Below are 26,121 nucleotides of genomic sequence, written 5' to 3' on the forward strand. Positions count from 1 at the left end.
GCCAAATAAAGGCTCTTGTAAGCACCTGAACTTCAGGGCAGGTAGACAGTATACTCCAGTACATTCAACACCAAGACTATTTCCTGGACACATATTCATCTCAAGACTGACAAAGAAAACCAAAACCGATCCATTTGGTTATAGTAAGTTTGCCTTCAGGAGAAAAAAAGGCCTCAAAACATGGCTGCTGACATTCCCTATGACTTGCAAGAAAGAACAAAACATGGATTCCTTTAGAGAGTTTGAGGGCAGGATCCATGAAGAAAGATGGCTGCTCTGTATTTCAAGTGTCTCATTTGTGAGTGTCCTGCCGCTGAGCAAACACACATCACCGAGGCTGTCCTCTCCAGTCCCCTCCAGTGAGATTGTTTCCAAGCCAGATGATGTGTCTGAAGATTCTATTTTACTTTGTGGGTGAATTCCTAATCACACTGAGTTCTCAAAGGAGTCAGGTTTGGAGCAATCACCAGTGACCAAGAAGACATATGTACTATGTAAAATGAAAGTTAACATGAGCTGAAAATGTGTTCTTACAGGAAAGGAGTCAGAGTGAACTCCTGATGCAATTTTTCTGTTCTTTACAATAATTTATGCTTGATATTCTGCAGCAGACCCTTGAAAGGTTATAGCACAGCATAGCTGAAACGTACTGTGTACTTCTGTGAAGCAAATGAAAGATTACAGCTCATAATCTTACTGCTGCCAATGAAAATGTTAGTTTTGATGACTGAACTGAAGAAGGAAGGGAAAAGACAAGGAAGCTCCAATTCGTCACCTTCTTCCCAAGAAGGACCAAAGTCCCTCTTTCCCTCTGTGTCTACATAAAAGCTTAACACCCATGAAACAATCTGTTTTCTTGGCTTGTGACTTGCGGTGTCAGGGTTTCCTTTTTGGAATAAGAATACTCATCCTCCTGCATTATGGGGCTATTTTTAGGGACAGTGAGTATGAGACATGAAAAATAAATCCTCAACCATGAAAATAACAGAGGAAACAAGCTTTATTTTTATTATTTGAAATTTTTGTGCGTGGTAAAGGTACACATTTGACTCTGGTTTTCCTACATTTCCAAGACAGAGTAATTTTTTTTTAATCATCGGCTAAAGCATCAAGAATACCATGACACACAGGAAGCTAAAACTATACACACACGCAAACACTTTGATGCGCATCTTTCATCCTTGACCTTAAAGAGACAAATTTTGTACTTAGCCTTATGGGGATTTAAAAATAAAAGGTGAGAGGAATATTTCATTATGAGTGTCAAGAGAGTGCAAGGCTTACATGTACACAAAACATATGAGATTGACTGGAATGTACAAAGACTTTTTCTTTTTTTTTTTTTTTAAAAAAAAAAAAAGGAAAAAAGACAAACTCACTCCTAGAACTGGAAAGCTCCAGTGTATCAACTGGTAGAGATTGCTAACAGGAGTACTGCCATACACTGTGCAGCTTAGGGAACATTCCCATGTCATAAAGACAAAGCAAAAGTGTCAGGGTTAAGGCCATGTTGCTCACAAACATCAACTGAAGTGCTGTACATTCATCAGGAATAATACAACCCATTAGGAATCTTCCTGCTCTGTAGCACAAATACCTTTCGCGCACTCTCCACAAACAGGCCAAAACAATCACTGCTACTAATTCTTGAAGAAAATTTTCAATGTACATCATGACTTCATAACTTGCTGTCACCCACAACCAAAAGTCATTTCTTTATTATAAACACAACATATTGGGCACTTGTAGTTCTCATTATGGCAATACTAGATCCTTAGTTATAGAAAATATTGACATAAAATCGACAGCCCTCTAGCTCTTACAGAAGAGCATTTACTAATAAGAGCTCTCCATCTACCTTAGGCAAATGCTTGCCTAAACTATTTTCCTTTTCTTCTTCAGCTACATTGCTGCTGGTTTAGCCTATATAAAAGTCCTCTACTGTTTATATTGAACTTATCCAAATAGATCTTTTTATTCTATTCACAAAACAATGAAAATACCATTGGCTAGTTTGTCCTAAAATGCTCCAAATTACACAAGATCTGATAGCCTTTTGAAATAACATCTGAGTTGAAGATTAGTTAAATGAAGCACATACTTTCACCATTCATGCTGTGCTGCTAGTCAATTAGCATTCCAGGGAAGTCAAGGGAACTTTTGGTTATACCTGAAATCTGGCAGCAGAATGCCAATAAAGCCTTTAATAAATGCAAAAACTCAGCAAATCAAGTAGTGCAATTCTGATGTTCACTTAATTGGATGAGAAAAAAAATCTGCCAGTTTTTTAGAACATAACTTCTGCTTTGGTTGTTCTCTGTAAGGTTTGTAAGCCAAGCATCTTCTCTAAGTTGGCTTCAGAAGCTAAAAGCAATGTGTTTCTCAGTTTACCAGTGCCAGGCAGATAAGGTCAGACGTTGGAAGGGAATGCCCTATATGCTGCTGAATTTGAAATTGCAGTTGGCAGCATTTGCTATCAGAAAGAACTCCAAATGAGTGACATTCTTCAGGTGCAGTGAGTGCTGCTCTGGTGATAATGTCTGAAAACCCAAAAGACTATTCAATCTTAAGAAAAAAATCCACATCACCCCTAACAGCTGTTAGCTGGATTGTAAGAGAGTTGCGTGCAGCATTCCACATTTCATCAGGTTGCACTATGTTGACATAGGTTATATAAAATCCTGCTAAACAATACTGAGTAAAAGGGACTGAAAATCTTTTCAAGAAGAGTGCATACATGGAACATCCCTGTCTTAAGTATACGTTTTGTTATATAGATTAGTGTCTGATTTCCGACTCTGGTTTTCTCAGAGTTCCTGGCAACAGAGGACTTGGCAATGTTTTCTGAGTGGAAACCATGCAGGTTTAGTAAAACGTTATTATAAAAATCCAAATATGGAACTGGACTTGATTAATAATATCCATAACTGACACTAACAATACATTTTAATTTCTTTTTTATGTCAAGGAACCTGTGCAACCTCTTTTCTTTGTTAATACAGTTAAAATGCTACATAGCTTTTCTTCATTGACAAATTCACCATTTAAGGGTATTCCAATGTCAGAAGTTATTTGTTTGCCAGAAGGTTGTTTATAAGGACACTTAGAAGGAAACTACTTGATCATCAGAAAATTTGATCTACAACTGTGTTAAACTTTGGTAGGACAGTTTATTGTATAATGACTGAGATATTGTCTTCAGAATTTTAGGACAAACTCAGTTCAAGCAGAGGATATTTTGTTCTTTTGGTAATAACAAATTTGAGTTTTAACATTTCAGGAATGTTGCCATTTCTTTCCCATGTGCACTATATAGTCCAAACCTTAAGCCTTATACACAAAATATTTATTCCAATGAAATAAGGAAACTTATCTTGCACAAGAAATTGAAAATTGGCTCTATGTGCAAAAAATAAAGAAAGGGAAGAAGAGGAAATATCGTTAAGAAACAGTAATTAAAAAACAGGCAAACTACACATTTAAGAACCTTGGGCGTCTGCATTTTTACAAGTCAAATGCGTCTTTACAAAAAAAACATTAGTTTTTCTCAAACTCATTGAAACAACAACCTTAACCTTTTAGAAAGAAGACAAATACTTACACTGAGTAATTTAACAAATATTTCTTTCCATTTTGCAAACATGCTTAAAATACTCCCTTGTTCCTGACCCAGTGCCCTTTTGTTTCAAGGCCCTAAAAATGAGAAAAGACAGTACTTCCCAGGCTATTGCAGGCATTGACAACAAGCTCACCAGCTCCTCAAGTGAGGTTTAATAGTGAGCACCACTCTATCTATATTAGGCTATGCTAGCAATTCGTACTTTGACCATTGGATTTAGAAATGAGAGTAGAGCCAACGCTATTTTAAAAAGGACAAGGTGGCACTTAAAAAAACAAACATGAAAACCAGAACTAAGTCATATGATTGTGAGCATTTTCAATTAAATTAATACTTCAACAAAGAACACAATAGAGATATCTGGCAGGAAGAAGGAGGGGCATTTTTCAGAGTACTGCCATTGTCAAATGGCATACATACGTTCCAGTTTGCTGAAATAACCTACATTTACTTTATTTTTGTGTCAGTCATACATACACACATACAAACAAATCAGAACTAATCTTGCAGTTCTTATTTTGTCTTCTAACAAAATTCCCTTTGATGAAGGACTTCAGGAATTGGTTCAAATTCATTCTTATTTGTAACGTATTTTTTCTCATGTAAAAACAAATAGCTTTGGTAACCCTTGGCTCTCCTATACAACCTCTGTTTACCACAGTTCCTTTGGTTGTATAATGTAGGTCCTCCATAGGGGTACCTCTCTGGCTTTCTGTCCTGTGTGATGCTGCATTTTATTTTATTGGTTAATACAATGAGTTGCTTTAAGGAAACATGGCAATGAATAGATACAAAAGAGTGGCACACATGAGGTTAATTGAGCTGACATTGTAATAATCTTGATCCTAATGAACTGGTTTGGTGTAAAAAGGTCTGTCGTTATACCAAAATCCAGTTCTCATTAATGTATCACTACAATTAAGTTTTTCAGAGCTTTAGAAATGTCAGGTCTCTGCAAAATCTTTCCAGAACATTGAGCAAGAGGAAGAGTGAAAAACAAGCACATGAAACAATCCTTCATTAATCCCACATGAGTAGGGAATTTGCATTGATTCTCATAGTGCTAAACGTTGAGCTGTGTCAGGTCTGACAGTTAGAGCTAGATGGATTTTGTGAGACTTAACCTTATACTAAAAGGACCTACTTGTTATAGATAGTAAGACTGAAGAATGTTAAAAGTGTAATACCTACCATGATAATGAGATCTAGAAGATTCCCAGGATCACCTCTGGGTTAAATAATGCATAACAATGATTCTTCTTCAAATTTGGAAGCTCTGAGCAGGAGCTACCCTTTGCAGTCTTCAAAAAGCTTTGGGGACTTTTCCCAAATTTTTCTCATTTTTGCCTAACCAGTTAATTCCAGTTCCATAAGTTGCTGTTTGCATTTAGTATCATATTGTCTTTATTTATTCAGTTAAAGAGGATTTTGTATATTAACCCTTACAACAAAAAGTTCAGTGAGAAACATAAGAGGTGCAAGTCCTATGTAAACAAGGTAAGTTTAGAAATTAACGTAAGAAGTCCATAAGAGACTCCTTCATTATTAAAAATGAATTCAAAGTAGGAGATATCCTGCACTGGATCTCTAGGATCAGTCTTTTCTTAAGGGTGGACAATTATCCAGCTCCAGAGCTCATTGCTACTGTAAATATCGATAGACCTTGAAGCAGTGATTTCCAGAGTCTGCAACTACAACATGGCCATCTGAAGTAAGGGCTAGACCTTGGGGACCATAAAGAGGGTCAGCAGAGGTGTTAATGTAGGATAAAAACGATCCGCTTCCATCAAAAACCTTTGAGGGTTAGAAAGCACAGAAGAAATGTTATGAGTAAAAAAAAGACAAAATAACAGACTCAGGTCTGCTCTCAATTATAATGTTATACTTCTCATTTCTGAAATGGATTACATATACTAAACAGGAGAGAATCCGATCTGTAGTTCTCATAAGATATAAGTTTATATACAAATGCATTTTCTTATTAAAAAGAACTAATTAAAGCTGTTGGGATCTTTGGCAAGAATTAAACATGCAATGAAATAATAACAAAAAGAGCACTTCAACTGTTCCTCATTCTAAAAATAGCCAACAACAGTATTTCAAACTTAATCAGGAACTCAACCAACACTTTGCTTGCCTAACAAATATTACTGTTGTGGCTAACCTGACTCTTAGGTTCCCACACAGACACCACCAGGAATTTGTTTACACTGTTGACAGGGCTTCCTGAGAACAACTCATAAGCAGCTCCTTCATTTTTATATTCAGTGAAAATAATACCTACTCTTAGTTATTTTTTAGATATTCTTTGGAAAATAAGACAACTTTGTGATTAGCGCTAGAAAGATTAAAAAAAAAAAAAGTGCAACTCTCAAAAGCAGAATATTGTATCAACATTTCAAAAACATGAAAAAAATCAGCTGCATTTGGTTCAGGGTCTATACAGATCATTCTCCAATTTTCTGTTATGGTGATTATAAATTATGATCATCCCAGCAAGGCTTGCAAGTCTCCTAAATCATTAAATAGCTTTTGGGGAACTACTTGGAGAAAAAAGCCTTGGTAACAGTAACCATTAGAGTTCCTAGCATTCCCACTGGAAAATCCACAATCTGACACCACCCCTTCTAAAAGGAGACAGACCAGCGATTAAGTATATCAAAGGCCATGTTAGAAATCGCATCACTTCTAATGTGCTATCCTGTTTCTTGGGAAGTCTCAAGACTTCTGTGGTCAGAGTTATCAATCCATTAGTTTTCCTAATCAAGCACCTTTGAAATACAGAAATTTATACCTGTATTCGGCTGTTTCCCCAATCTGCTACGATAATATTTCCATTAGAATCTACAGCTACTCCAGTTGGTGCATTAAATTGTCCATTTCCTTCTCCATTTGATCCAAACTTCAGTATGAATTCTCCCTCCTGGTTAAATACCTGTATGGGTTAAAACAAGAACTTGAATATGGCATCATATCAAATATTAATAATCTGTTCCCAGGAACACACCTCCACTACACACACACGCATGGAAGATTGGAGGAAATGTGCCCATCTCTCTCTCCAGCTCCATTACACCATAAGGTATTTCCCTTCTCACTTAAGATCTGATTCAGTTCAGACACAGAGGTGGAGGGCCCCAGGAACCCTTCTGCAGCTTGTGCATCTTTAATTAAGAAGAGCTGACCACAGATAAAGCACTGGGAGTCAGTCCTGCAGAAACACAACTGAGCAGATGCACTCTTCTCCGACTTTTGTAATCTAACACATAGTGAGAATCATGGCATGCTGTTCTCTGTATAGACAGTTCAGCAACTGAGTTCTCTAAGATGGTAACAGGTTTAGACAGCAAAAAGATGAGACCCATCAATGACTGTTCTGTCAGTGACCTGGATGGACCAATGGGACCAAGTGAGATACAGGATGTGTCAATTTATGTAGTACCATAGGCATTTGCTATTTTGGTCCATCTTGGACCCACTCCCAGCTGTGCCATAGGGTCCAACAGTGTTTTTAGAGACCAGCTGTGCCTTGCACAAGAAAATACAAAGACTGGACAAGAGCCAAGTGCACACTGAAGTGATAAGAAGGTGGAAGATGTGAGGAAATCATCCTATTCTTGAACACCCACAGTGAACAGAGAAAAAACATTTGGGGAAGGATATTAATTAAGTAACAGGTTGGTGCCTTAGATGATGAAACTAGAAAAAGGTCAACTAATAAGAAAAAAAAACAGGCAAAGACGTATTTTCTCTCCCTGGGTTAAAATGGGGATGGTGAGTGACCCAATGAGAGAGAAGCCTACATTGAGTAAGATTTTCTATAGATGATGCCTGAAGGAAGGAAAACGCTTGGAGGTTAACGGGGGAGGGAGGATAATGTTGCTGCATGAGGATTCAAGACACTGGTGGCAGGAAGAGGCTTTGGGATCGACAGGAGTTAAATTTATTTATTTACTTATACATTTATTAGTTAAAACAAAATTTACTCTCTGCTCTTTCCCCACCATCTAAGAAAAGATAACAGCATTACCCGGATCATAAATTACTCTCCCAAATGTCAACAATTACCTATACCAATTTAGAGAACACTAGAAAAATAAGCATCTCTTCCAGTTAGTACCAAATCCTAACAAATAACATTTTCATCCCATTGAGTCACCCCAGAGACAGATGGGAATGTTCTGTTCCCATTAGGAATGTAATAATTATAAATTTGCTAAGATGCCACACTTCTTACATCTCTTTACTTGCTTTTTTTCATTTTAGTTTGCCCTTGTTGTTAACTCTCTCTAGACATTCTTATTACCACAGCAAGTCCTGCTGCTGGAGGGGTAATTTATGGAGTCACAGGGCTCCTGCTGCTAAACCACGTAAACAATCTGCTTTAGCGCTCCAGCAGCAGTCTTAGTTTCTTCGTTGCAATCCAAACCACATGAGTTGCTACTTACTCTCTAATTCCAAAAGAGTACAAGAGCAAGGCCGCTATTCAAAAGCTACCGCTCAAGACACAAGGGTTTCTGTGCTCCGACACTGATTTCCTATTTCAGGTGAGTATATAAGATTTATCATTTCAGTTACCAGCAATGAAGAGCTCGACTGAGGGTTTGTCTCTTTGTTCAATCAGAACATTAGGTGAAATCGCAGGGATTTCACTGGTGCGTGGGACCAGCGCACGTGGCTGGAGGACCCAGGTAGGACAGTGTTCTGCTCCCTGTGTCCTCCTGCTGCTGCATGTTGAGGTAGGAAGAGCACAAAAGGGGACTGAAAGGGAATGTTACAGCTTGAAAACAAACCTGCACAAGTGAGTAATTTCTGAAATGGCCTGTTCATATACATTTTTCATCAAATGCCATCTCAACATGTATGCTTGTTTGGTTTATTACTGGGACAAAGAAACAGACCGGCCTATCTTACCATGACTGTTTAACAGGACATGAGTCAGGACTTCCTGGGGTGTAAGGACTAGTGGCCAGCTCTGCCCAGTGCAGGAGTTACTGGATGAAAACCAGTGGTATACCAGGTTGTAAATGGATCCAGATCTTAGAGCTTATAGGCATGGAATTAAAGATTGTCAGCTATCTTTAATTTGTTATCATTGTATTCAACTAGAAATGCGGGAAGCTTTTACTGGGAAATTCAAAAGCAGTTACCAGACTTACTTAAAATAGGAAAGAACACAGGGTAAGTAACAAGTTTGGCAGAGAGCTAGTAAGAATAACTAAGTCAACAATATTTATCTCTGGTACAACTTCTGTTTAAGTAATTGAATTAGAGAACATTATAGTGGCACCAAAGGCAAATAATTATATCTCCAGTAAGGAATACACAGCATGCAGATGTCTCTGAATGTGCAGTCCTTATATCAGACCTCATACATATACAGTGTGGTCTCTTTGTTTATAATATTTTCACCAAGAAAGTACCATAATAAAATAAAAAGCTTTCCAAGTTGCCATTCATTGACAGTACCTTGACGGAATGGTTATGAAAATCTGTAATGATAATTTCATTGTTGCTGTTTACAGCTGCAAAATGAGGACCTGCAATGCAGAGGAAGAAAAAAAATAACAATAAAACTAAACCAAAAAGTTTGCTTAAATAAAAAAAATGACAGAATGTAATATTTGGCTTCTGAGCAATAATAGTCAAATTGAGAATATCAATTTCAAATTAAGAGTGATTTCATTTCATGTTTTAGAAAGCTCACCATACCTTTTTGTAAACATAATTCCTTTTTCAACCGGTTGTCAGCTAGTGTTACCAATAAGCATTGTTCGTTCCTCCCTCCCTCACATACAGATGACTATGTAGATATTTATGTGCTTATTAACAAGACAAAACAGGTAGTGCCTAGGCCTAGAGTTGTGTACACACTGAAAATAGTTCTCAAAAATGTTCATGTGAAGTCTTAATTGAAATCTTCTATGCTTTCTGTGCTCATTTCTTACAAGCATTTGAACAAACAAGTTTTAGGAGAAATGCAAAAGTTACTTAGAAGAACACTGTCAGGAAAAAAAAGTGCACTTTTTGCTTTACTTTGTGTACTGAACCATGAGCTCAAACTTGAAAAAAAAGTGATAGCTTGAAACCAGGCAAGTACCTGAATCAAAATACTTAGTGCTATTTTGAGCCATTAGACAGATCAGAAGTTAGTTTCAATTTTCACAGTGCATCAGTGTGAACTATAAAAAGTTGAAAACCTTTTCACTGAAAACATTCAAGTAATGACAATTCACCTGGTTTATGTAGCCTACCACCAAGAAAAGGTGATATATTTCTCAAATGCACTGTCACAGATTATTTGAACACTTATGAAAGAAACACGACATACCCAGAACATTTTGGTGACACTCAGCTCTGTTAGAGCCAAAACTCTTCTGAATTTTTATATATATATATATATATGGCACTTGCGCCATAAGACAGTGCAAGAGATCTTAAGTAAGATAAAAGCAGTTATACCGTTGATGCTATTTCTCTCTTGTGCTGTGAACCAGTCAGGACATCAGACCAACCTCTAACTACTCATTCAAAGTGCCTCAACACCTGCAAAATGACCTAGATATGTAATTTGGCATCTTCCTTTCAAATTTTGAAATAACAGGTATTTGCTCAAAATATATCAGTGTTTTTTAAACTTAATTGCATGTTCTAATTGAAAGATACCACGTGCAAGCAGTCAGTTGAATATAAGTGGCAATTTCCCCAAACTGGCATTTTCCGTTGGCATAACTGCTCCTGATCTCAATCTTAACTTTATCCTATTACACTCATTTTCTAGTGGAAAGATACCACCTAGGGCATTGGTTAATGTGTATTTGATCACTGGAAACACAAAGCATGGTCTTTGAGTGGACTATCATGAATAGCCATGTGTGGGCATTACAAAGCATTTATAAAATGCTAGTTAAGATCAATCTTTCTCAGGTCACTGATCTGAAATACTTTCATGCACAGAGAGGTAGGTAAAACAATCCGGTTACAGTTACATTTGCAGAACAGATGTTGCAGTCTTCCTGTCTGATTAAAAAAATGGTGAAGTGAATAGCAGCTCTAGGTTTAGCAGAACCTTCCCCCCGCCACGGAAAAATGAAGAAGATACAGTGTCGTCAACAAACATCATGCAAATATGAGCAGAAGAGGCAAGAAAAGGGGATGTACATATTACCATCAAGTGTACCTGCAAATTGCTTGTCCCCATTTCCTCGACTACCAAACCTGGTGACTATTTTTCCATTTGGCTGGAAGATGAAAACACAGCATGCTTTATTGTCCACTACAATTATGTGTCCATTACGATCCACAGAAACACCTTTAGGGCCCATGAGCTTTCCAGACCCAATTTTGGCCTAAAAGGGAAAACACAAAACAGTAAAAGATGTTGGCATGATAGAAATAATTAGTGCAGTTCAAAGATTGTATTGCAGGCTCGCAGTGGGACAGAGAGACATTTTTGTCATCAAAAGCTTCCCAGAGGGGATGGTTTTCATCAGCTCTGATTGTGTACTTCATATTTTTTTCCTCAGCTGAAAATAGAGACTGCTTTCTGTATGTCCTTTCTTGAGTGGAAAGTCTGGCACTTCAGCAACTGAGTCTGAACATACAACTCATGAGAAACACAATCATCAGATTTGTGTGTCTTGCTAAACTACAGCATCTGTCAGAAACCATCACAAATGTCTGTATAGCCAGCAGTAGTGTACCAGCAGGATAGGCAGACATGCATAAAGGACTTCTGACTCCTACTGCATACTATTCCTGAGTTCAGTGACCACCAGGTTATGGACAGGGAAACATGCCTTTATGACCACCCACTACATCAAAGCACTCAGAGCTCACTTATGGAGCATCAGAGCTGGGTGGGATGTAGGCCATGATGTCCTCTGTTGCCTTTCTTGGGTGAATGAGGCACCATGAAGGTTCTGAGTGCTCTTGGAAAGAATTTGAGCAAAGCTACATCTCAGGCTAACCTCTATATCTTCCACCAGATCCACGTGAGATTGCTTCACTTGCTGCTTAGACACATGAAGTGTCAGCTGAAACCTGCAAAGGAGATAGCATCGTGCTGCCAGACAGCAAATAGAGCAATCTTTGAAACACTTAAATCAAAGCTTGCTCCTGTCTTAGGTAAATAAAATTATTTTCATCATTTTAAATATGCTTCATGAGCACCAAAACACCTGGCAGCATAATTAGCAACAGCAGTGGAACTGTATTCAATATTACATATTGTATCAATGGAAAAACCTTCAATGGGGATGAGGTGGATCTCACACACAATTCTTTAGAAAGACTAGAGAGCTGTCAAGATGCATCAGAAAATGTTAGAAGCATTGTTTAGCAGGATCAAAAAGAAAGGGATCTAAGAAGGGGATCTAAGCAACATCATTCTGTCCAGCTCATATCGAGGAGAAATTGAGGCAAAACCTTCAAAGAACCCATGAGCTACCTGGGCATACACTCAAGAAGATTCTAGGATCACCTCACAACCCATTTCACATTTTTCACCATTCTGTTCTTTTTGCAGGCAGAGATTCCAGAAACATGTTTAATCTACATATAATCAGTTGAATTCTGACCTTTCAGTCAATAAAATGTTATTTTCTACCTAATTGTTTGGAGTGATTTGTTTTTGGAATGCAGTAATTTGCTTTGTTTGGGTTTTCTTGGCTTTTTTGTTTGTTTGTTTAATGATGGACAGATTTGGAAGCAGTTATCCAGGTTGGTTCTGAAAGTCTGGTCTCCTGCCAGCAGCTTCACTGTGCTGGAGAGGCAACTCACCAAACAGGCTGTATTGAAATTATGGATCCCAGAATTTTCAGATCCTGTAGTAATTTGAGAGAAGCATCCTACAAATCAAGGTCCATCTCTTTGGTGAACATAATTTCTTGCTTCCGTAGGAATTTAAATTAAACAGATAAAACACTTCTGACTTCTCTGCCCCTCTCCCCTCCCTCTTGCAAAGTGGCGAAGAGTAGCTGAAGCTCTGTTAGTCTGTGACTAATTATCAAGTGGTACAGATCATTGGCATTGAGAAGATCCATTTCCTAACTTATTTCTCTCAATTCACTAATGTTTTCAAAGCAAACAACCATGTTAGCATCTGAAGAAGACCAAGTACCCTTAATAAGCCCCATGCTCCTATTCCATGGTACATTCACATGAGTAGAGTTGCAGGTAAAAGTAGGAGCCATCCCAAAATAAAACCAGCCATGTTCCCTGAAGCTGTCTGGTACAAAGTCACCAGTACACAACCTCTTTCAGTCTCAAACAAAGAAAACTCGAGGAAGTAAATCTTGCAGCTTCTAAACTATATTTAGCCAACATGCAATGATCGTGTGCCTGGTTTATGTTCAGGTATATATACTCTTATAAATTGCTAAATATTTAAGTAAAAACCACCTAATTAAGTCATGCAAAAATATCCTCGGGGAAAAATATTAAAAATTATTTTGTGTTCACCAGGAGAAGGATATGAGCAGGTTTTCATAACAACAAAGCAGCAACAACATAAGCCAAATGAAAGTCAGTAGATTTATTTCCTTTGGGGTGATTAAATCATACTCCCTTCTTTCCTCTGGGATGCCCATGTGTTTGTCTGGTTGTGCATTGCACCACTTCCTTACCATCTTTCCAGGATTCCTATGGAAAAATGACTCAGACTCATGAGTAAAGTGTCTTCCTGCCTATATAAATATATATGGGAAAAAAAAAATCACGAATAAGTCATGTACTACATTAATGGGCACTCAGTGCTGAGAGGAGTAATAAAAATCTCTATTCTTGGGCCAGGATTTAAAATACAATTTGCAGGCAGCAATAAATTATGCCCAGCTAGAGTTTTCAGTGCATTTTGCTAAAAATCTCTCCAGTTTAGATGGAAATATGCTGATGACACATTACCAGGTCTGAACGAACATATGCTTTGTATATATTTATTTCAGAAGGTTTCTTAGAATTATAGGTTTGATTATTTAGAACAGAACATTACGAAACCCCGTCACTGTATGAACGGAAGTATTTTCAGGCTTTTCTGCCATTAGAAATTAATAAATTATAATGAATCATCTGAACCCTTGATACAATTAATGTGTTTAACTGAATTCAGTCAAGGATATTATTTCTCTTATTTTATAGGCTCTTATGGATTTAGACTGGTTTTCAAATGTGTGTTTATAAAGTCACCCTACCCAAGTGGAAAGTATTCTATTGTGGGATATTCCTAGAAGTAGGGAAAAAAAAAAAACAACAAACAAAAACCAAAACCAAATAAACAGACGAAAGAAACCAGCTAGCTTATATAAAAATTTATAAAGGCTTTTCCATGGTAGAACAGTAGGTGTGTTAGAGCTTCAAGTTCAACTCCACCAATCTTGTTGCTGTCTGAAATGTTTGTAATTGTCAGGAATTAATTTACAGACTTTCAACATACTTTCTTTTCTTGTTTAAGAACTTCCCTAATATGGAGATACAGCTTTGTCAAACAATGTTGCACGATAAATGGATGCATCTTTCATGTGACTGTCTTAATTCAACCATGACCACACTCCACAGAACTATTCCTATCTGAACACGCAACCAGCTTCAAGTAACTCCCTTCTTCTTCTAATGAGACAAGAAAAGATAAAAGTCCAACAGATAAAATGTTTCCTTTCATCTTTTCTCACTCATCTAAACTTGATCTTAACTAGACTTGCAGCCTTGTTTGGCTGATAAGGAGCTATCTTAGGTACAACCCTTCAAGGCCAGAAAGAAAGTAATTCCCTCCTCAGAGGACCAAGGATCGTTCTCTTGGCTGTGTTCTCCAGTTTCTTCTCTAGGTTTGAGCACCACCACTGGCACAGCAGCTGATACAGCTGCTTCGGCATGTGTTCTCTCCTTAGCCTAGCTATATGTCTTCCTTTAACAGTTTCTTAAGTAATTTCAGAGCAATTTACAGAAGAAGTCAGCACTGTTATCTCTCTTTTATAGATGAGGAAAATAAAGCACTGGGAAGTGAAACAGAACACTAGTCACCTGTAGGACCCGTGACATAGCCAGAAACAGAAGCCACAATTCCTAAAACCCTCTATGAGGTTTTATCATTCACAGGATAATAATGCAACCTTTCATTTTAAGAGACTGATATCTTGGTGTAACCTTAGAGTTTGTCCACCTCTGCATTATGCAAGTTTTATAGCCTTGAGAAAATGGAGCTCTGTCTCTGTTGCTGCCAGCAACTGAGGAAGGTGACACTTCTCTGCCTGGCAGTGGGGTTGCTGTGTGAGTCAGCCCAGGCCTGTGACGGGGGAGATGTCTGGGCCTGGCTCCAGGGGAAAATTGCCTTCCGGTTCACGTGACTATTAAAATGCTAGTAAGGGAGACTAAGTAAATACAGAAAGAAAGGGACAACAACAAAAACAGATTAAGTTCAAAACAGCCCTCTGATAATGCTGTTACCAAGTAGCAGACCACCTGCATCAGAGATCATATACAATGACTTGCAGGCACAGTCCTTTGTAGGGAAACATTATTGGCCGTTTATTTATGTCTCTGTGCATCTTAGTAAGTGTTTGCGAATTTAATCTGAGAAAGCTCCTGTAGGAATTACAATTGCCAACATACAAGAAATTACAGGCTAGATCAGTTATATCCATGCCCTGCGCTTCAACTATGTGATTATGCCTCTCCTCCATATATAAAATGCTTCTACAAACATTTGTGTATTTTTTTTCACTCAGAAATATAGCCTGTTGCATTCAATCTAAAACCAGTACTTTATCTCACTATTTCATCTCTCATTTAATAAGTCTGCTGTCAAGATCTATAAGGTCCAATGCATTGACTTGCATTAACCATACAAACATTGCCCCCATAGTTCTTGCAACCTAACAGAAACACTGACTAAAAACAAAGTTGGGTTCCATGTCACAGGAACTACCTTAATAATTTATTTTTTTCAATACCTGTCTCCCTGCTGGTAGTGTATAGCACATAGGGTCCTGGCTCCTCCAGAGTCATGGCTTTTTCCTCCAGAGCTGGATTTATAGCATGTCTTAAGAAGTAAAGAAAATGATCCCTCTGTACTCTGTATCCAGATCAAGCTAGTTCACATTAACGATGTCAATAATTATTTAAAACATACATAAGTTATTTAGAGTATTTGTATTCTAAACTACATTACGTCTTTCTTTGGGTTTGTTTTGGTGTCTTCATTTAATTCAAGGTCTTCAGCCAAAACCAAGGTTTTCCTGTGTAGATGTACATTTTCAAAACGACTTGACAAGGCAAATCACATACTCTGCAAAGGCAAGTAATTTGCATTTTTTTAACACTTGCATTGCATAGTGGTACTGTTGCATTTTAGCTTCAAGTCTACACAGGATCTGGATACTTTTAAAAGCATACATGTCTCTTTCCCAGATGGAAGCCACTGAGGGCTATGAAAGTAAAACCGCCTATTTGCTACAGCACTCATCACTTTGCAATGACTGCTCAAAGGATGGCAATTTCTTGGTACACACATAAGCAGCTCAGGACCTGAGCTTTTTGGTCATTAGGCTGCCAGAAAGTTAGCTAAATGCGCAATTTCTCTCCAACGCAGGACTCTAGAAATAAGTGACTATGGCAGAAATTTCCCTGCAGGTCCTTTATCTCGCTGAACAGTGTGTACTCTGCTAAAAGTGGCTATTTCTAGCATGCATCACCAGACTCAGTAACATGCATTCAAAGAACGGCACCAAATGGAGGCAACAGTTAATTCTCTCTGGAGTTGTACCTGAAACCAAGCAAAATAAATATTGCAGGTTGGCAAGCATCACTGTAGTGTAGTAGCTGCCTTCTAATTTTACTTCTATTAAAGGGATCAGAGTTGCTATGAAAATAAGAGGTGTGCTTTTCTCTGAACTTCTGATTTCTGAAACCTAAGACATCAGTACTGCACTTTAGCTTTTCCAGTGCACATGACCCCACCTAAAACACTCCTGTCTATGCTGTAGCACTGGAACAACATCCTGAGTTGCCTTTCCTTGCATTTATTACAAATAGGATCATACATGAGTAATGCACTTGTTCTGCTGATATGTATGGAGTAAATAGAGGAAGTCACCATCAGTCTGCTACCTTCCTTTTTTCCTCCATACGTCACTGAAGAGCCTTTTGTCCTCCTCATCAGGTTTTATGTCTGTCTGTGTGTATGGACATATATGCACACACTTTTCTGTATAATCAGAATACTAACAATATGAAGGTTGTTGAGCTAGTCCAGCTAGACTTGATCACATTAGTTATCCTTGACTATAAGTTACGGAAAGACATCCAAGTATCTACTATGTAGAACTGTGAAATGGAACATGTCTTCATTTGGTATAACACTGGTAAGACAGCTGTGACTTCTTCCTATTAATTATACATCATAGCTGTGTCATGGTTTTCCACGTCACAACAATGGAATTTGGACTAAGTTACAACCAAACTATGTAGTTTCTTGACAAAAAACCCTATTACTTTCCAATCCTTTGTAAAATGGAGAAAGCTCAGGAGAATTCACATGGTAACTCATACCTTAAATTTTCCATCTGATGAGAATATGCTAACCCATTTGTTATCATAATCTGCAATAATGATGTCACCACTGGGATGCACAGCCACTCCTGTTGGCCGCTGCAACTGGCCAGGAGACCTTCCTCGTATGCCAAAACGGCTTTTGAACTGACCATCATTGGAAAATATCTGTAACAGAAAATGTTCATTTTAAAATTACATCTGCATAATAACATCAAGTATTTCTTGGAGCTTAGATTTTAGCAAGTCCCTAATGAACACTATAGCCAAGAAGAGAGTTAGCAACATGAAGCACTTTTACATGGTCCATATTTTAAAATTATATTCTTAATTTAAGAAGAGGCTTCCACCTGGACCCCAATTTCAAAATAAGTTCTCTGCACTTACATTGCACTGTTTCTTCAGTGATCTCAAAGTACTTTACAAACATTAGTGAATTAAGCTTCACAATATCCCTCTCAGCTGGAAGGAAGTGGTATTACTCCCATATTAAAAATGAGGAAACTGAGGTACTGAGTGACTCGGCCACTGTCGAACACCGAGTCTGTAGAAAACATAGGAATAGAAGCTAAAAGAGAACTTCAAAATTTAATTATTTGACTTAGGGATAAGTACTAGGCCATTTCCTGAGAGATGCTTTAGCCACATAAAATTCAGTCTACGGGTTGTGTCCCCACGCCAGGTAATTAGATATTGAAATTCCTCTGGAGTGGCTGCAAATTACAAAGTGTGAGAGTGCTGATTAATATTTGACTCTCTCTCTTTGAAAAGGCCTGGAAAAACGTTCTTACTGCACATTGTTGCTTGTTCTCACGTACTAAAGAGCAAGCCACACACTGCTGCCTTGTTCATTGCTACCACATGGGCATCCTGAAGAGTGATGACAAATTGTTAATGGTAAAAAATATACATGGCAAGCAAAAGGAAAAACACAGTTTGATTTCACAAAGGTTACAGAAGCCAAGAAATCATGATTGTCAGGGGTGCTACCACAGAAAAGATTTGATAAATGATGTCAGCCAGAAAAGCCAATTAAGTAGATTAAAGCCATTTGAAAATTACATCTACATGTTTATTTTTGTATTTGCTTAAGAAATAAAATTTGCGGCACTTTGGCCTAGATTTATATTTGGAAACATGGATTGATAAATTTACAATGTAAAATGGTAGTTACAAAAATGCACTTTTCCAGATTATTGCACTGCTTGTTTTCTTCATTCTTTGCCAAACATCATAAGGAAGGGAAATAAACACTGCCATACATACTAGATACACTGTAGATCTGAAAAAGATAGCTGCAAGTCAATAAGATGGAACGATAATGGATGATAAACAAATTGAGATCCTTCTGTATTTTCTATATCTGCTTGAATTGTACAAATTCTGTCTTTCCTGGACTACAAAGAAGGGAGTGGTGTGCGGGTAGGGAGAAAAAGAAAAATACTGGAAGTGGCATATCCTCATACCTGCACACACTGATTGTTACTGTCTGCTATTAATATTTTTCCATTTGTAGATGCAGCTACACCTTGAAGATTTGTAAACTCCCCTTTGTTTCTTCCTTTGGTGCCTAAAATTGAACACAAAGCACATAAGAAATCAGGTTAGATGGGACTTACCAGTTAGGACCTAAATGCCAACAACATGCATTTAATACATCCTGGATCTATAGATTTCTGTTTTGAAGAGTTCTTATCACTGCTACAACTTCAAAGAACTGTATCAGTAACAGAACCGCAGTTCTAAGTGCAAGGAAGTGTTCTTTGGCATATGTACCATCTAGGCCCCCCCATCAACGTGATTACCTCTCTGGCCTTCAGAAATAGAAGGGTTCACAATTTGTCTCTTGAGTGAGGGAACTAGTACAATGTTTTTTCGTAAGTTATAGACTTTTTTTGAACTGCAGATTTTTATTCAACTGAGAAAGCAATGAAAGGGACAGTACTGTGGGAACATACACGCAGAGGCTAAGATAAGAACCAGGAGAAATGACAAGGTTTTAGTACAATTACCTAAATCTCCTCAGTGAAGTCACTAAGTTGAGATAAAACATATTGGTGATCGCTTTGCATGGAGCCATTTTGTTATTCACTCATACACAGTTCTTAGCCACAGGCTTTAAAATTTTCCTTAGAAGGAAAACTCAGATGGAGGACTGATTTTGAGTGATTGGGACATGTGGGCCAAAGAAAACAAATACCTGGAGACTGAATGCTTCTGTGAAGACCTTAGATTGTTCTAATAAAGCAATATACATAAACAGAGGTCCCATTTTTACCCAGACAAATGCACATAGAACTGTGTTTTCCTCAGTAGCTTAAGGGGATAAGGAGCTGTAAAATGTCTAATTTTCACAAAAGTTCATTAATTTTAGGTGCCTTGTTACTTAGTTGTTTGTTCTGCAATGTTCCAAGGAGAGTCACACAGCAAACTGATGTCTTTAAAAGGTCAGCCCTAAAGCGTTTGGTCCAAATTACACCTGGAGCACACAAACAGTATCTGAATTCTTGCTTTGTTTGTAAAGGAGGCTCAGGGGTCTTTAGACAAGACTACAATTATGATCTTGGACTCCAAGGTTATTAATAATGAATGAATTAATTTTGAAACAAAATTACTATATAAGATGTTCTTTGCAAGACTTGGATGCAGCACTGTTTTTCTTGGTTAAGTATTTTTACAAGCATTTACTGGCTTTGTATCAGACCTTACTTGGTTTCAATATGTGGTTTTGACTGAAAAACTCGTATTTTATTTTAGTCAGTCCAAAATATCCTGCAGCTCAGTGATTAAAACTGTGATGCCCAATATAAGACATACATATTAGCTCTAATTTGTATTTAGCTCTCATTAGGCATGTGTATGCTCTTGACAACCGTTCTTTCTGCTGCGGTGATGGCTGTGGGATGTGAATTTCCTGTCACTGGATAACAAGCAACATTTAATTCCTCTGCACTTGGTGCTGCAGGCATGTCCCTTTGTTTCAAGGCTTGTTTTCTTGAACTCCATATGCTCCATCCTCTAAACAAGGCAAATACTTCTCAGTTTTTGTGCTGCATGGGGAAAGTGTATATTCAGGGGATAGTGAGTTACACAACAATTACATTACCCACACTTGAGCCATTTCTGTGTATTCTTTTAATGACCAGCGCCTGAGGGATGCATGCGGTAATTTTTTTTTCCACCGTATGCTAATGATAAGTTTCCTTTTTGCCTTTCAGCCAAAGAGAATGGATGAAAAGGCAGAAACATTCTTTTTACTACTGAGAGTAAAGGGAAAACATTTGTTAGAAAAGAGAAGGCATAAGCTAGAGCATCTGGAACCAACTAGCACAAACTTCATGTAATGTATACTCTTTACCCTTAGAAAAGTGTTCTTTAAAAACTAAATTCCTTGACTTTCAAGATAAGAGAGACCTATATAAAGAGTTACTCTTCAGTGAGACCTTGTAAACATACATCAAAGGGAAAACAGAAGAAATTACCCAGGAATGCCATAGTCACATTTCACACTAAGTTTAAGAAATAATATTTTATTAGGCACAGCATGCAGATGAAATTCAGCTCCATGAAGCATCCTTGTACACAGTACTTTGCAGCTATTAAACCAGTCACATAGGTCCTAATTAGCACACAGACCTGAAGAAGAAAGCTGAGGTTAGTGAAGTACAGCTTACTTCCTAACTTATGTTCAGGAGGAAACGAGATAAGTTTGAACTTTCTGATTTGAATAATTCACTGTGCCAGCAAAGACATGAATCCAAGCACAGCCAGTGGCAGAAGTTCAGATGATGAGAGGAAAGCTCGTAGTAAAGTATGTCAGCCTCTGGAAAACCAGGCTCCTGCAACCGACTGTCAAAGGATGATCATTTCTCCCTGTACGTAGGGATTCCTGCTTCATAAACATACCTGCCTGAGAGAGAGTCTTCAGTAAATCTTTTCCTGCAAGATACCAACCCTCTGTGCCAAGGCATGCCATGTTTTTTCTTTTGTCCATCATGAGCAGTCACCCATCACTCCTTAGCCTAGGGAGGCACCAACATTTCAAATGCACAGGGCTGGAACCAGAGGATGATTGTGGGATCGTCATTCCAGCATTTCCCAAGCAGCCTGGTTTAGAGATGACAGCTGGCCTCTCTCGTGCCTGTCTTTGCCCAGCCTTACCTCCCTCCTGTTCTGAGATATTGTGGGGTATAAAGGAGGAAAAGGCACACATTTCACTGCAACTTCTGTGGCAAGCTGCTGGGGACTGGGAGAGGATGACAGAGTTTTCAAAAGGAGAAGGCTGAACAGAATTATTAGGAAGCAGATCAGTGGTCTCTGGAACAGCTTCTTTTACATCATCTTTGTATGCAGATAATAAACAGATTTGCCTTAGCTCCGTCTAATTCCTTCTGGTGTTACTGAGCATAGCCTGCACAAACCAATTAATTGAGCTTTGAAGATATGCTTTCAACAAAACAGTATCCATTTTCAGTTCAAGACAATCTAGCACACACAAAATGCTTCATAATTTCAAATGTTTATTCTTGCACAATAGAGGCCAGATTGAATCTTGCCAGAAAACGAAGGGGAAAAAGAATCTAAAAGCCCATTAACAGCACAGAAGATGTTAAAAATTACATCATATAACTTCAATAAGAATCTGCTCTGTAAGTGCTGGGCATCCGGACAAACCTGTTGGACAATGCAGTTTTGATGCACATAGTGACAGAAGGAGCAGTTTTTGCTTTCTAAATTTTACTAATATAGATAATAACCTCCCTGCTTGCTAACCTAGATTTAACAGCTTTCTAAAACAAATAAAGACTATGTCACTGCCCCTAGCAGGAAGGGAATGGATTCAGAGAGACAAAAACCCTGCAGAAAGATTACAAATTAACGGACAGACTTCAGAGGTTGCAAGTAACCATAACATGTTGTGTAAGTACCTGCCTACAACACTTCATATACTTCTTGGACTGTTCTCTACATGAGCAAAAGGATAAAACTAAACATATTTACTGCATAGACAGGTATCAAAGATTTATTTTCTTGTTCCCTAGCTTTGTTTCTTTTTTCCTCAGAGTGCCAAAATATATTTAGTAAAAGCTTATGTTGCGAGGATGTGATGCCATCTCTCATAATAGATACGGCTGAAATGCAAAAGGCTCTGTAGTAAAACTGCACCAAATCGGGTTGTTAACAAGCTATGTGCTTATTGTAAAGTAAATGTCAGTGTTTCTAATCCAAGTTTCCATGCAAATCTAAGTTTTAAAATCAATTGTTCTGTTGCGTGAAAGCACACAATGCTTGTAACCTTTAAAGAAGAATTAATAATTCAGTAGGAACTCTGGTAGATACTCCCACATGCTGTTAGTAGTGAAGTTTGGGTTGATATGTATTAATTTGCTTTACATAGCATCTGTCCCTAAAAGCTTGCCCAAGACCACCTCCAAGCCTTGCTTGTGCAGCAGAGCCCTTGCTGCCACAGTAGGGTATGCACAAATCCGAGGGGCAGGTGCACCTCAGAAGCAGTTCTTTGCCAGTACAGCAGCAAAACCTCAAATTGCATGAATCAAACCAAGATGAGGTCTCTGTCATGAGGATATCAGACCCACCTGGAGATTTTGCCAACAATGTGATATCAGAGTTTTTCAGCCCTCATCCAATACAGGTGTAACTGCAAAACCATGCAGTGTTAGCCTGGCCAAATTTCGCACTGGCCATCACAAACCCATAAAGAGTTCATGACAAGCCTCAGAGGGATTTAAGTTAATGAACTGGAAAATGAAATTCTATTTCCCCGTTACTAGGCTTTCCTATTTCTACATAAGTATAAATTCTGCATAGAAAACATCTCACTATTTCATACTACTTACTAATGGGTTTGTTCCAGAGTTCTGAAGCAGAGAATGAAGAACAACAGATTAAAGTGTGTCAGAGGGGCCTCTGTATTTAATGTATCATACTTCTGCGCTACACAGAACAACTAGATCTACACAACCCTTCCTTCTCCCATGTCCTTAGCCAGGCTGTGATTTGGCCAGGACAGGACCTTGCTGGAAAGGCAGAGAAGGGATAGGGGAATGGGAAGAAGCAGGTGTTGCTTGCCAGAGGGAAGAAGGTTCCTCTGGACCATTCATACAAGAGGGCTAACTGCAGATGGAAAAATTAATGCTTTTTTCAAGAAGATGTTTACCCATGTAACCCACTTGTATTTTTGTAAAATTTCAAAAAGTGAGTATGTATAGGCAGCCTTGTTCCTGTTAAACAGGACAGTCCAAAACAGAGTTTCAGGCAGAACCCCTCATGCTCCCCCTGAGCCTGCTTTTAAATTGCACTGAAGCTACTATAACACAGATCTTGTTCATGAGTTTTTATGTGGAGTAAATTCACAATAAGGCTCCTTAATTCACCATTGATAACAGACCAGAAGATGCATCTGCACCTGGTAAGGAGGCTGACAGAAAGTATTGTTAAAGGCACTTTCTTTCTCCTGTTTTGTTTTTTTTAATTGGAGTGAATTACACACGTTAAATATACCAGTTAATCTTAGATGTGCAGTTACATCACTGAACAGACAACTAAGAACAGGGAAAACTGAACTTTCTAGCAGAGAGCCAACTCTCCATCTGGCTGACTCTGATGCCAATCCCAAATATAAATAAACTAAGAGAAAAAGCAGTTAAAGTGAGAAATAGCACCACTACTGCTAAATGGTGTCAAAGAACCCACTCATGAAAATTGTCAGAAGACAAAAAAATACCAAGGCATATGGCACATCACAGCAGAGCTAGAGCACAAGATGGGGTCCTGGAGAGAGTAGCAAACTGATGCCACCCATTGCTCTTAACCCTCCTTTGAAGGACATGGGAGAGATTTACCAGGGAAGGTGGAAGTGGCTGACACTGTGAACATCCTTCACCTCCACATACCACTGCTCAGCACAGGTCTAATGCACAAAAGCAGAGTAATGCAAAAGAGCCTTCCCTCTCACTTTTGTGTTTCCTACTACTTGTAGAGGTAGCAAAAACCATTGCACAACAATTATTTTCTGGGTATCTTAAGCACATTCTTCTTTTCATTTGTATAAACTAGGTATGTGCTACACAGATACCGCATGGACACACTCTTAGAGATTACACCTGTTTAAAAAAAATTTAAAAGGCTGAGGATGTAAATTATTGAGAAAGGAGGAAGCAAGAAATATTCTATTCTTGTAAATAATAAATTACATGAATGTATGAATGTGCAATCGCTTGACCTTAAAACATCTGAATAGAACCACCTGCCATTTTTAAAGCCATGAATAACAGAATTGGCAAAAGATACAATGCCCAATTCCCCATGAATGAAAGCACTTAACTGTACTAATGTTGTATTAATGCTATCTCTGTTAATACTAGCACAAGAACAATCTCCTGCTATGAGCTCATCAATTTACTTGTGCATAAAGCCCATATACCAGCATACATACAATAGCATACTCCGTATACCTGGATGCCCATAGGAATATTACAGTATGATTTTCCAACACAGCTGTATGAGCTTCTGGCAGCCAAAATATATGATTTATCTTGCCTGGTTTAAAATACAAACCCAGATTTGTCCGGGGCCATCAGATGAATTCAACAATGGGTTCAAAATTGAGATATGCAGTTGTGTTGGAAAACAGTGCTAAACTTTATTTTACATTACCTCATCAAAAAATGAACTGAACCTCAACTTTTTGAAGTGAGCTGACACTGGAACTAAATGAACTCTTAAATCCATGAAGGCAATCCCTGTGAAAATATCAGAAGTTTTACTTGTCTTCATTAATTTTGCATATTTTGGAAGAGTGTAAAAAGTTAGAGCATTACAGCTGCAATGGCTTAAGAGACCTTTCAGATGATGCATAAGCCCACGGAAACCCAGAGGGACATCTCTATGTTAGGTCATTCTGTGAAACAATTGGCTGAAAACTGAACATGTAATAGGATGAAGTACTACTCTCAGCTCAGTTTTTCAATAAAATAGCAACCTATATATCCCAAATATGGACACTCCTTAGAGGTTTCATCAAAGCGAAAGCTCTGAGACATGCATAGCTCTTGTTCTAATTATTTTCTCTTGTTTTTTGGGAGGGTAGAGCGGTGAAGAAGGGGAGGATACAGAACTCCAAAATGAAGCACATGGTCACGATTGTATCACAACAGAAAGAAAGGACACTGCACTTCTTGGAAAACATTTCAGACTTCTAGAGTTTATGGTGTTTTGGAGACAATAGTTAAAAGAAAAAAGAACAGAAAACAACAACAACAGCAAAAACAAACAAACAAACAAAAAAAAACACCCCACACCACCACTGCCATACCACTATTTGCTAATCAGGCCAGAAACTGCTCACTAGAAGCAAGGGTTACAGAAGCAGAAGTTACAAACTGTAATCACTTTAATCCATACTAAAAGCATTGTAAGAAGAGTATTAACGGATTCTAAATAATTTAGATATTTTCAGGACATATATTTAAAAAAGAAAAAAGAAAATTGGATCTACAATTTTCCCACTAGGACAAATTACTGTTTGATATATGTGAACAAGAAGGCTTTGCATTCAGTGAAGGTGTCAGCCCCGATGGGTAACAGAGCCCCCGGCTACTCACAGGCACAGTGCACCTGTGCAGGCTTTTCTATCCTGCTCCTGCCTACTACAGACCCACAGACTCTGCCTGAATCTGTCCATCCAGGCCCTTCTCTTTCTAGCAGACAACATCACAACTGTTCCAGAAGAGATTAGAGAGAGATTTTCTTTCTAGATCAGGTTCAGACTTTATTCTTAACTGTTTTGTTAAGCTTGTCTAAAAACAGAGGCCAAAAAAGATCTAGGCTACATTTATACCTTCTGCCACTGCTACCAGTACCAGCAGTGAAGCTGCATTTGGGAAGAGCCACAAGTCCATTTGCATTCCAGCAGGAGCCTGAGGCTGATCACTCTGCCC

At 38.2% G+C, this 26,121-nt stretch overlaps 1 protein-coding gene across 7 annotated transcripts in view; it reads right to left on the reverse strand.

Annotated features, from left to right (window-relative positions):
- Nucleotides 1-982: 982 nt before the first annotated feature.
- TRIM2 (tripartite motif containing 2) overlaps nt 983-26,121 on the reverse strand; it is an 89,574-nt gene continuing 64,435 nt past the window's right edge. For all 7 annotated transcript variants that reach the window (XM_071807782.1, XM_065836232.2, XM_071807783.1 and 4 more), the window contains exons 7-12: nt 18,628-18,731; nt 17,162-17,329; nt 10,800-10,968; nt 9,089-9,159; nt 6,414-6,554; nt 983-5,413 (exon numbers count right to left, since the gene is read on the reverse strand). In XM_071807782.1, the coding sequence (XP_071663883.1) occupies nt 5,261-5,413; nt 6,414-6,554; nt 9,089-9,159; nt 10,800-10,968; nt 17,162-17,329; nt 18,628-18,731 (806 nt within the window). In that variant the 3' untranslated portion in view covers nt 983-5,260. The remainder of the gene's footprint in view (nt 5,414-6,413; nt 6,555-9,088; nt 9,160-10,799; nt 10,969-17,161; nt 17,330-18,627; nt 18,732-26,121) is intronic.

Source organism: Patagioenas fasciata, chromosome 4, assembly GCF_037038585.1.
Source record: "Patagioenas fasciata isolate bPatFas1 chromosome 4, bPatFas1.hap1, whole genome shotgun sequence".
Classification (NCBI taxonomy): Eukaryota; Metazoa; Chordata; class Aves; order Columbiformes; family Columbidae; genus Patagioenas; species Patagioenas fasciata.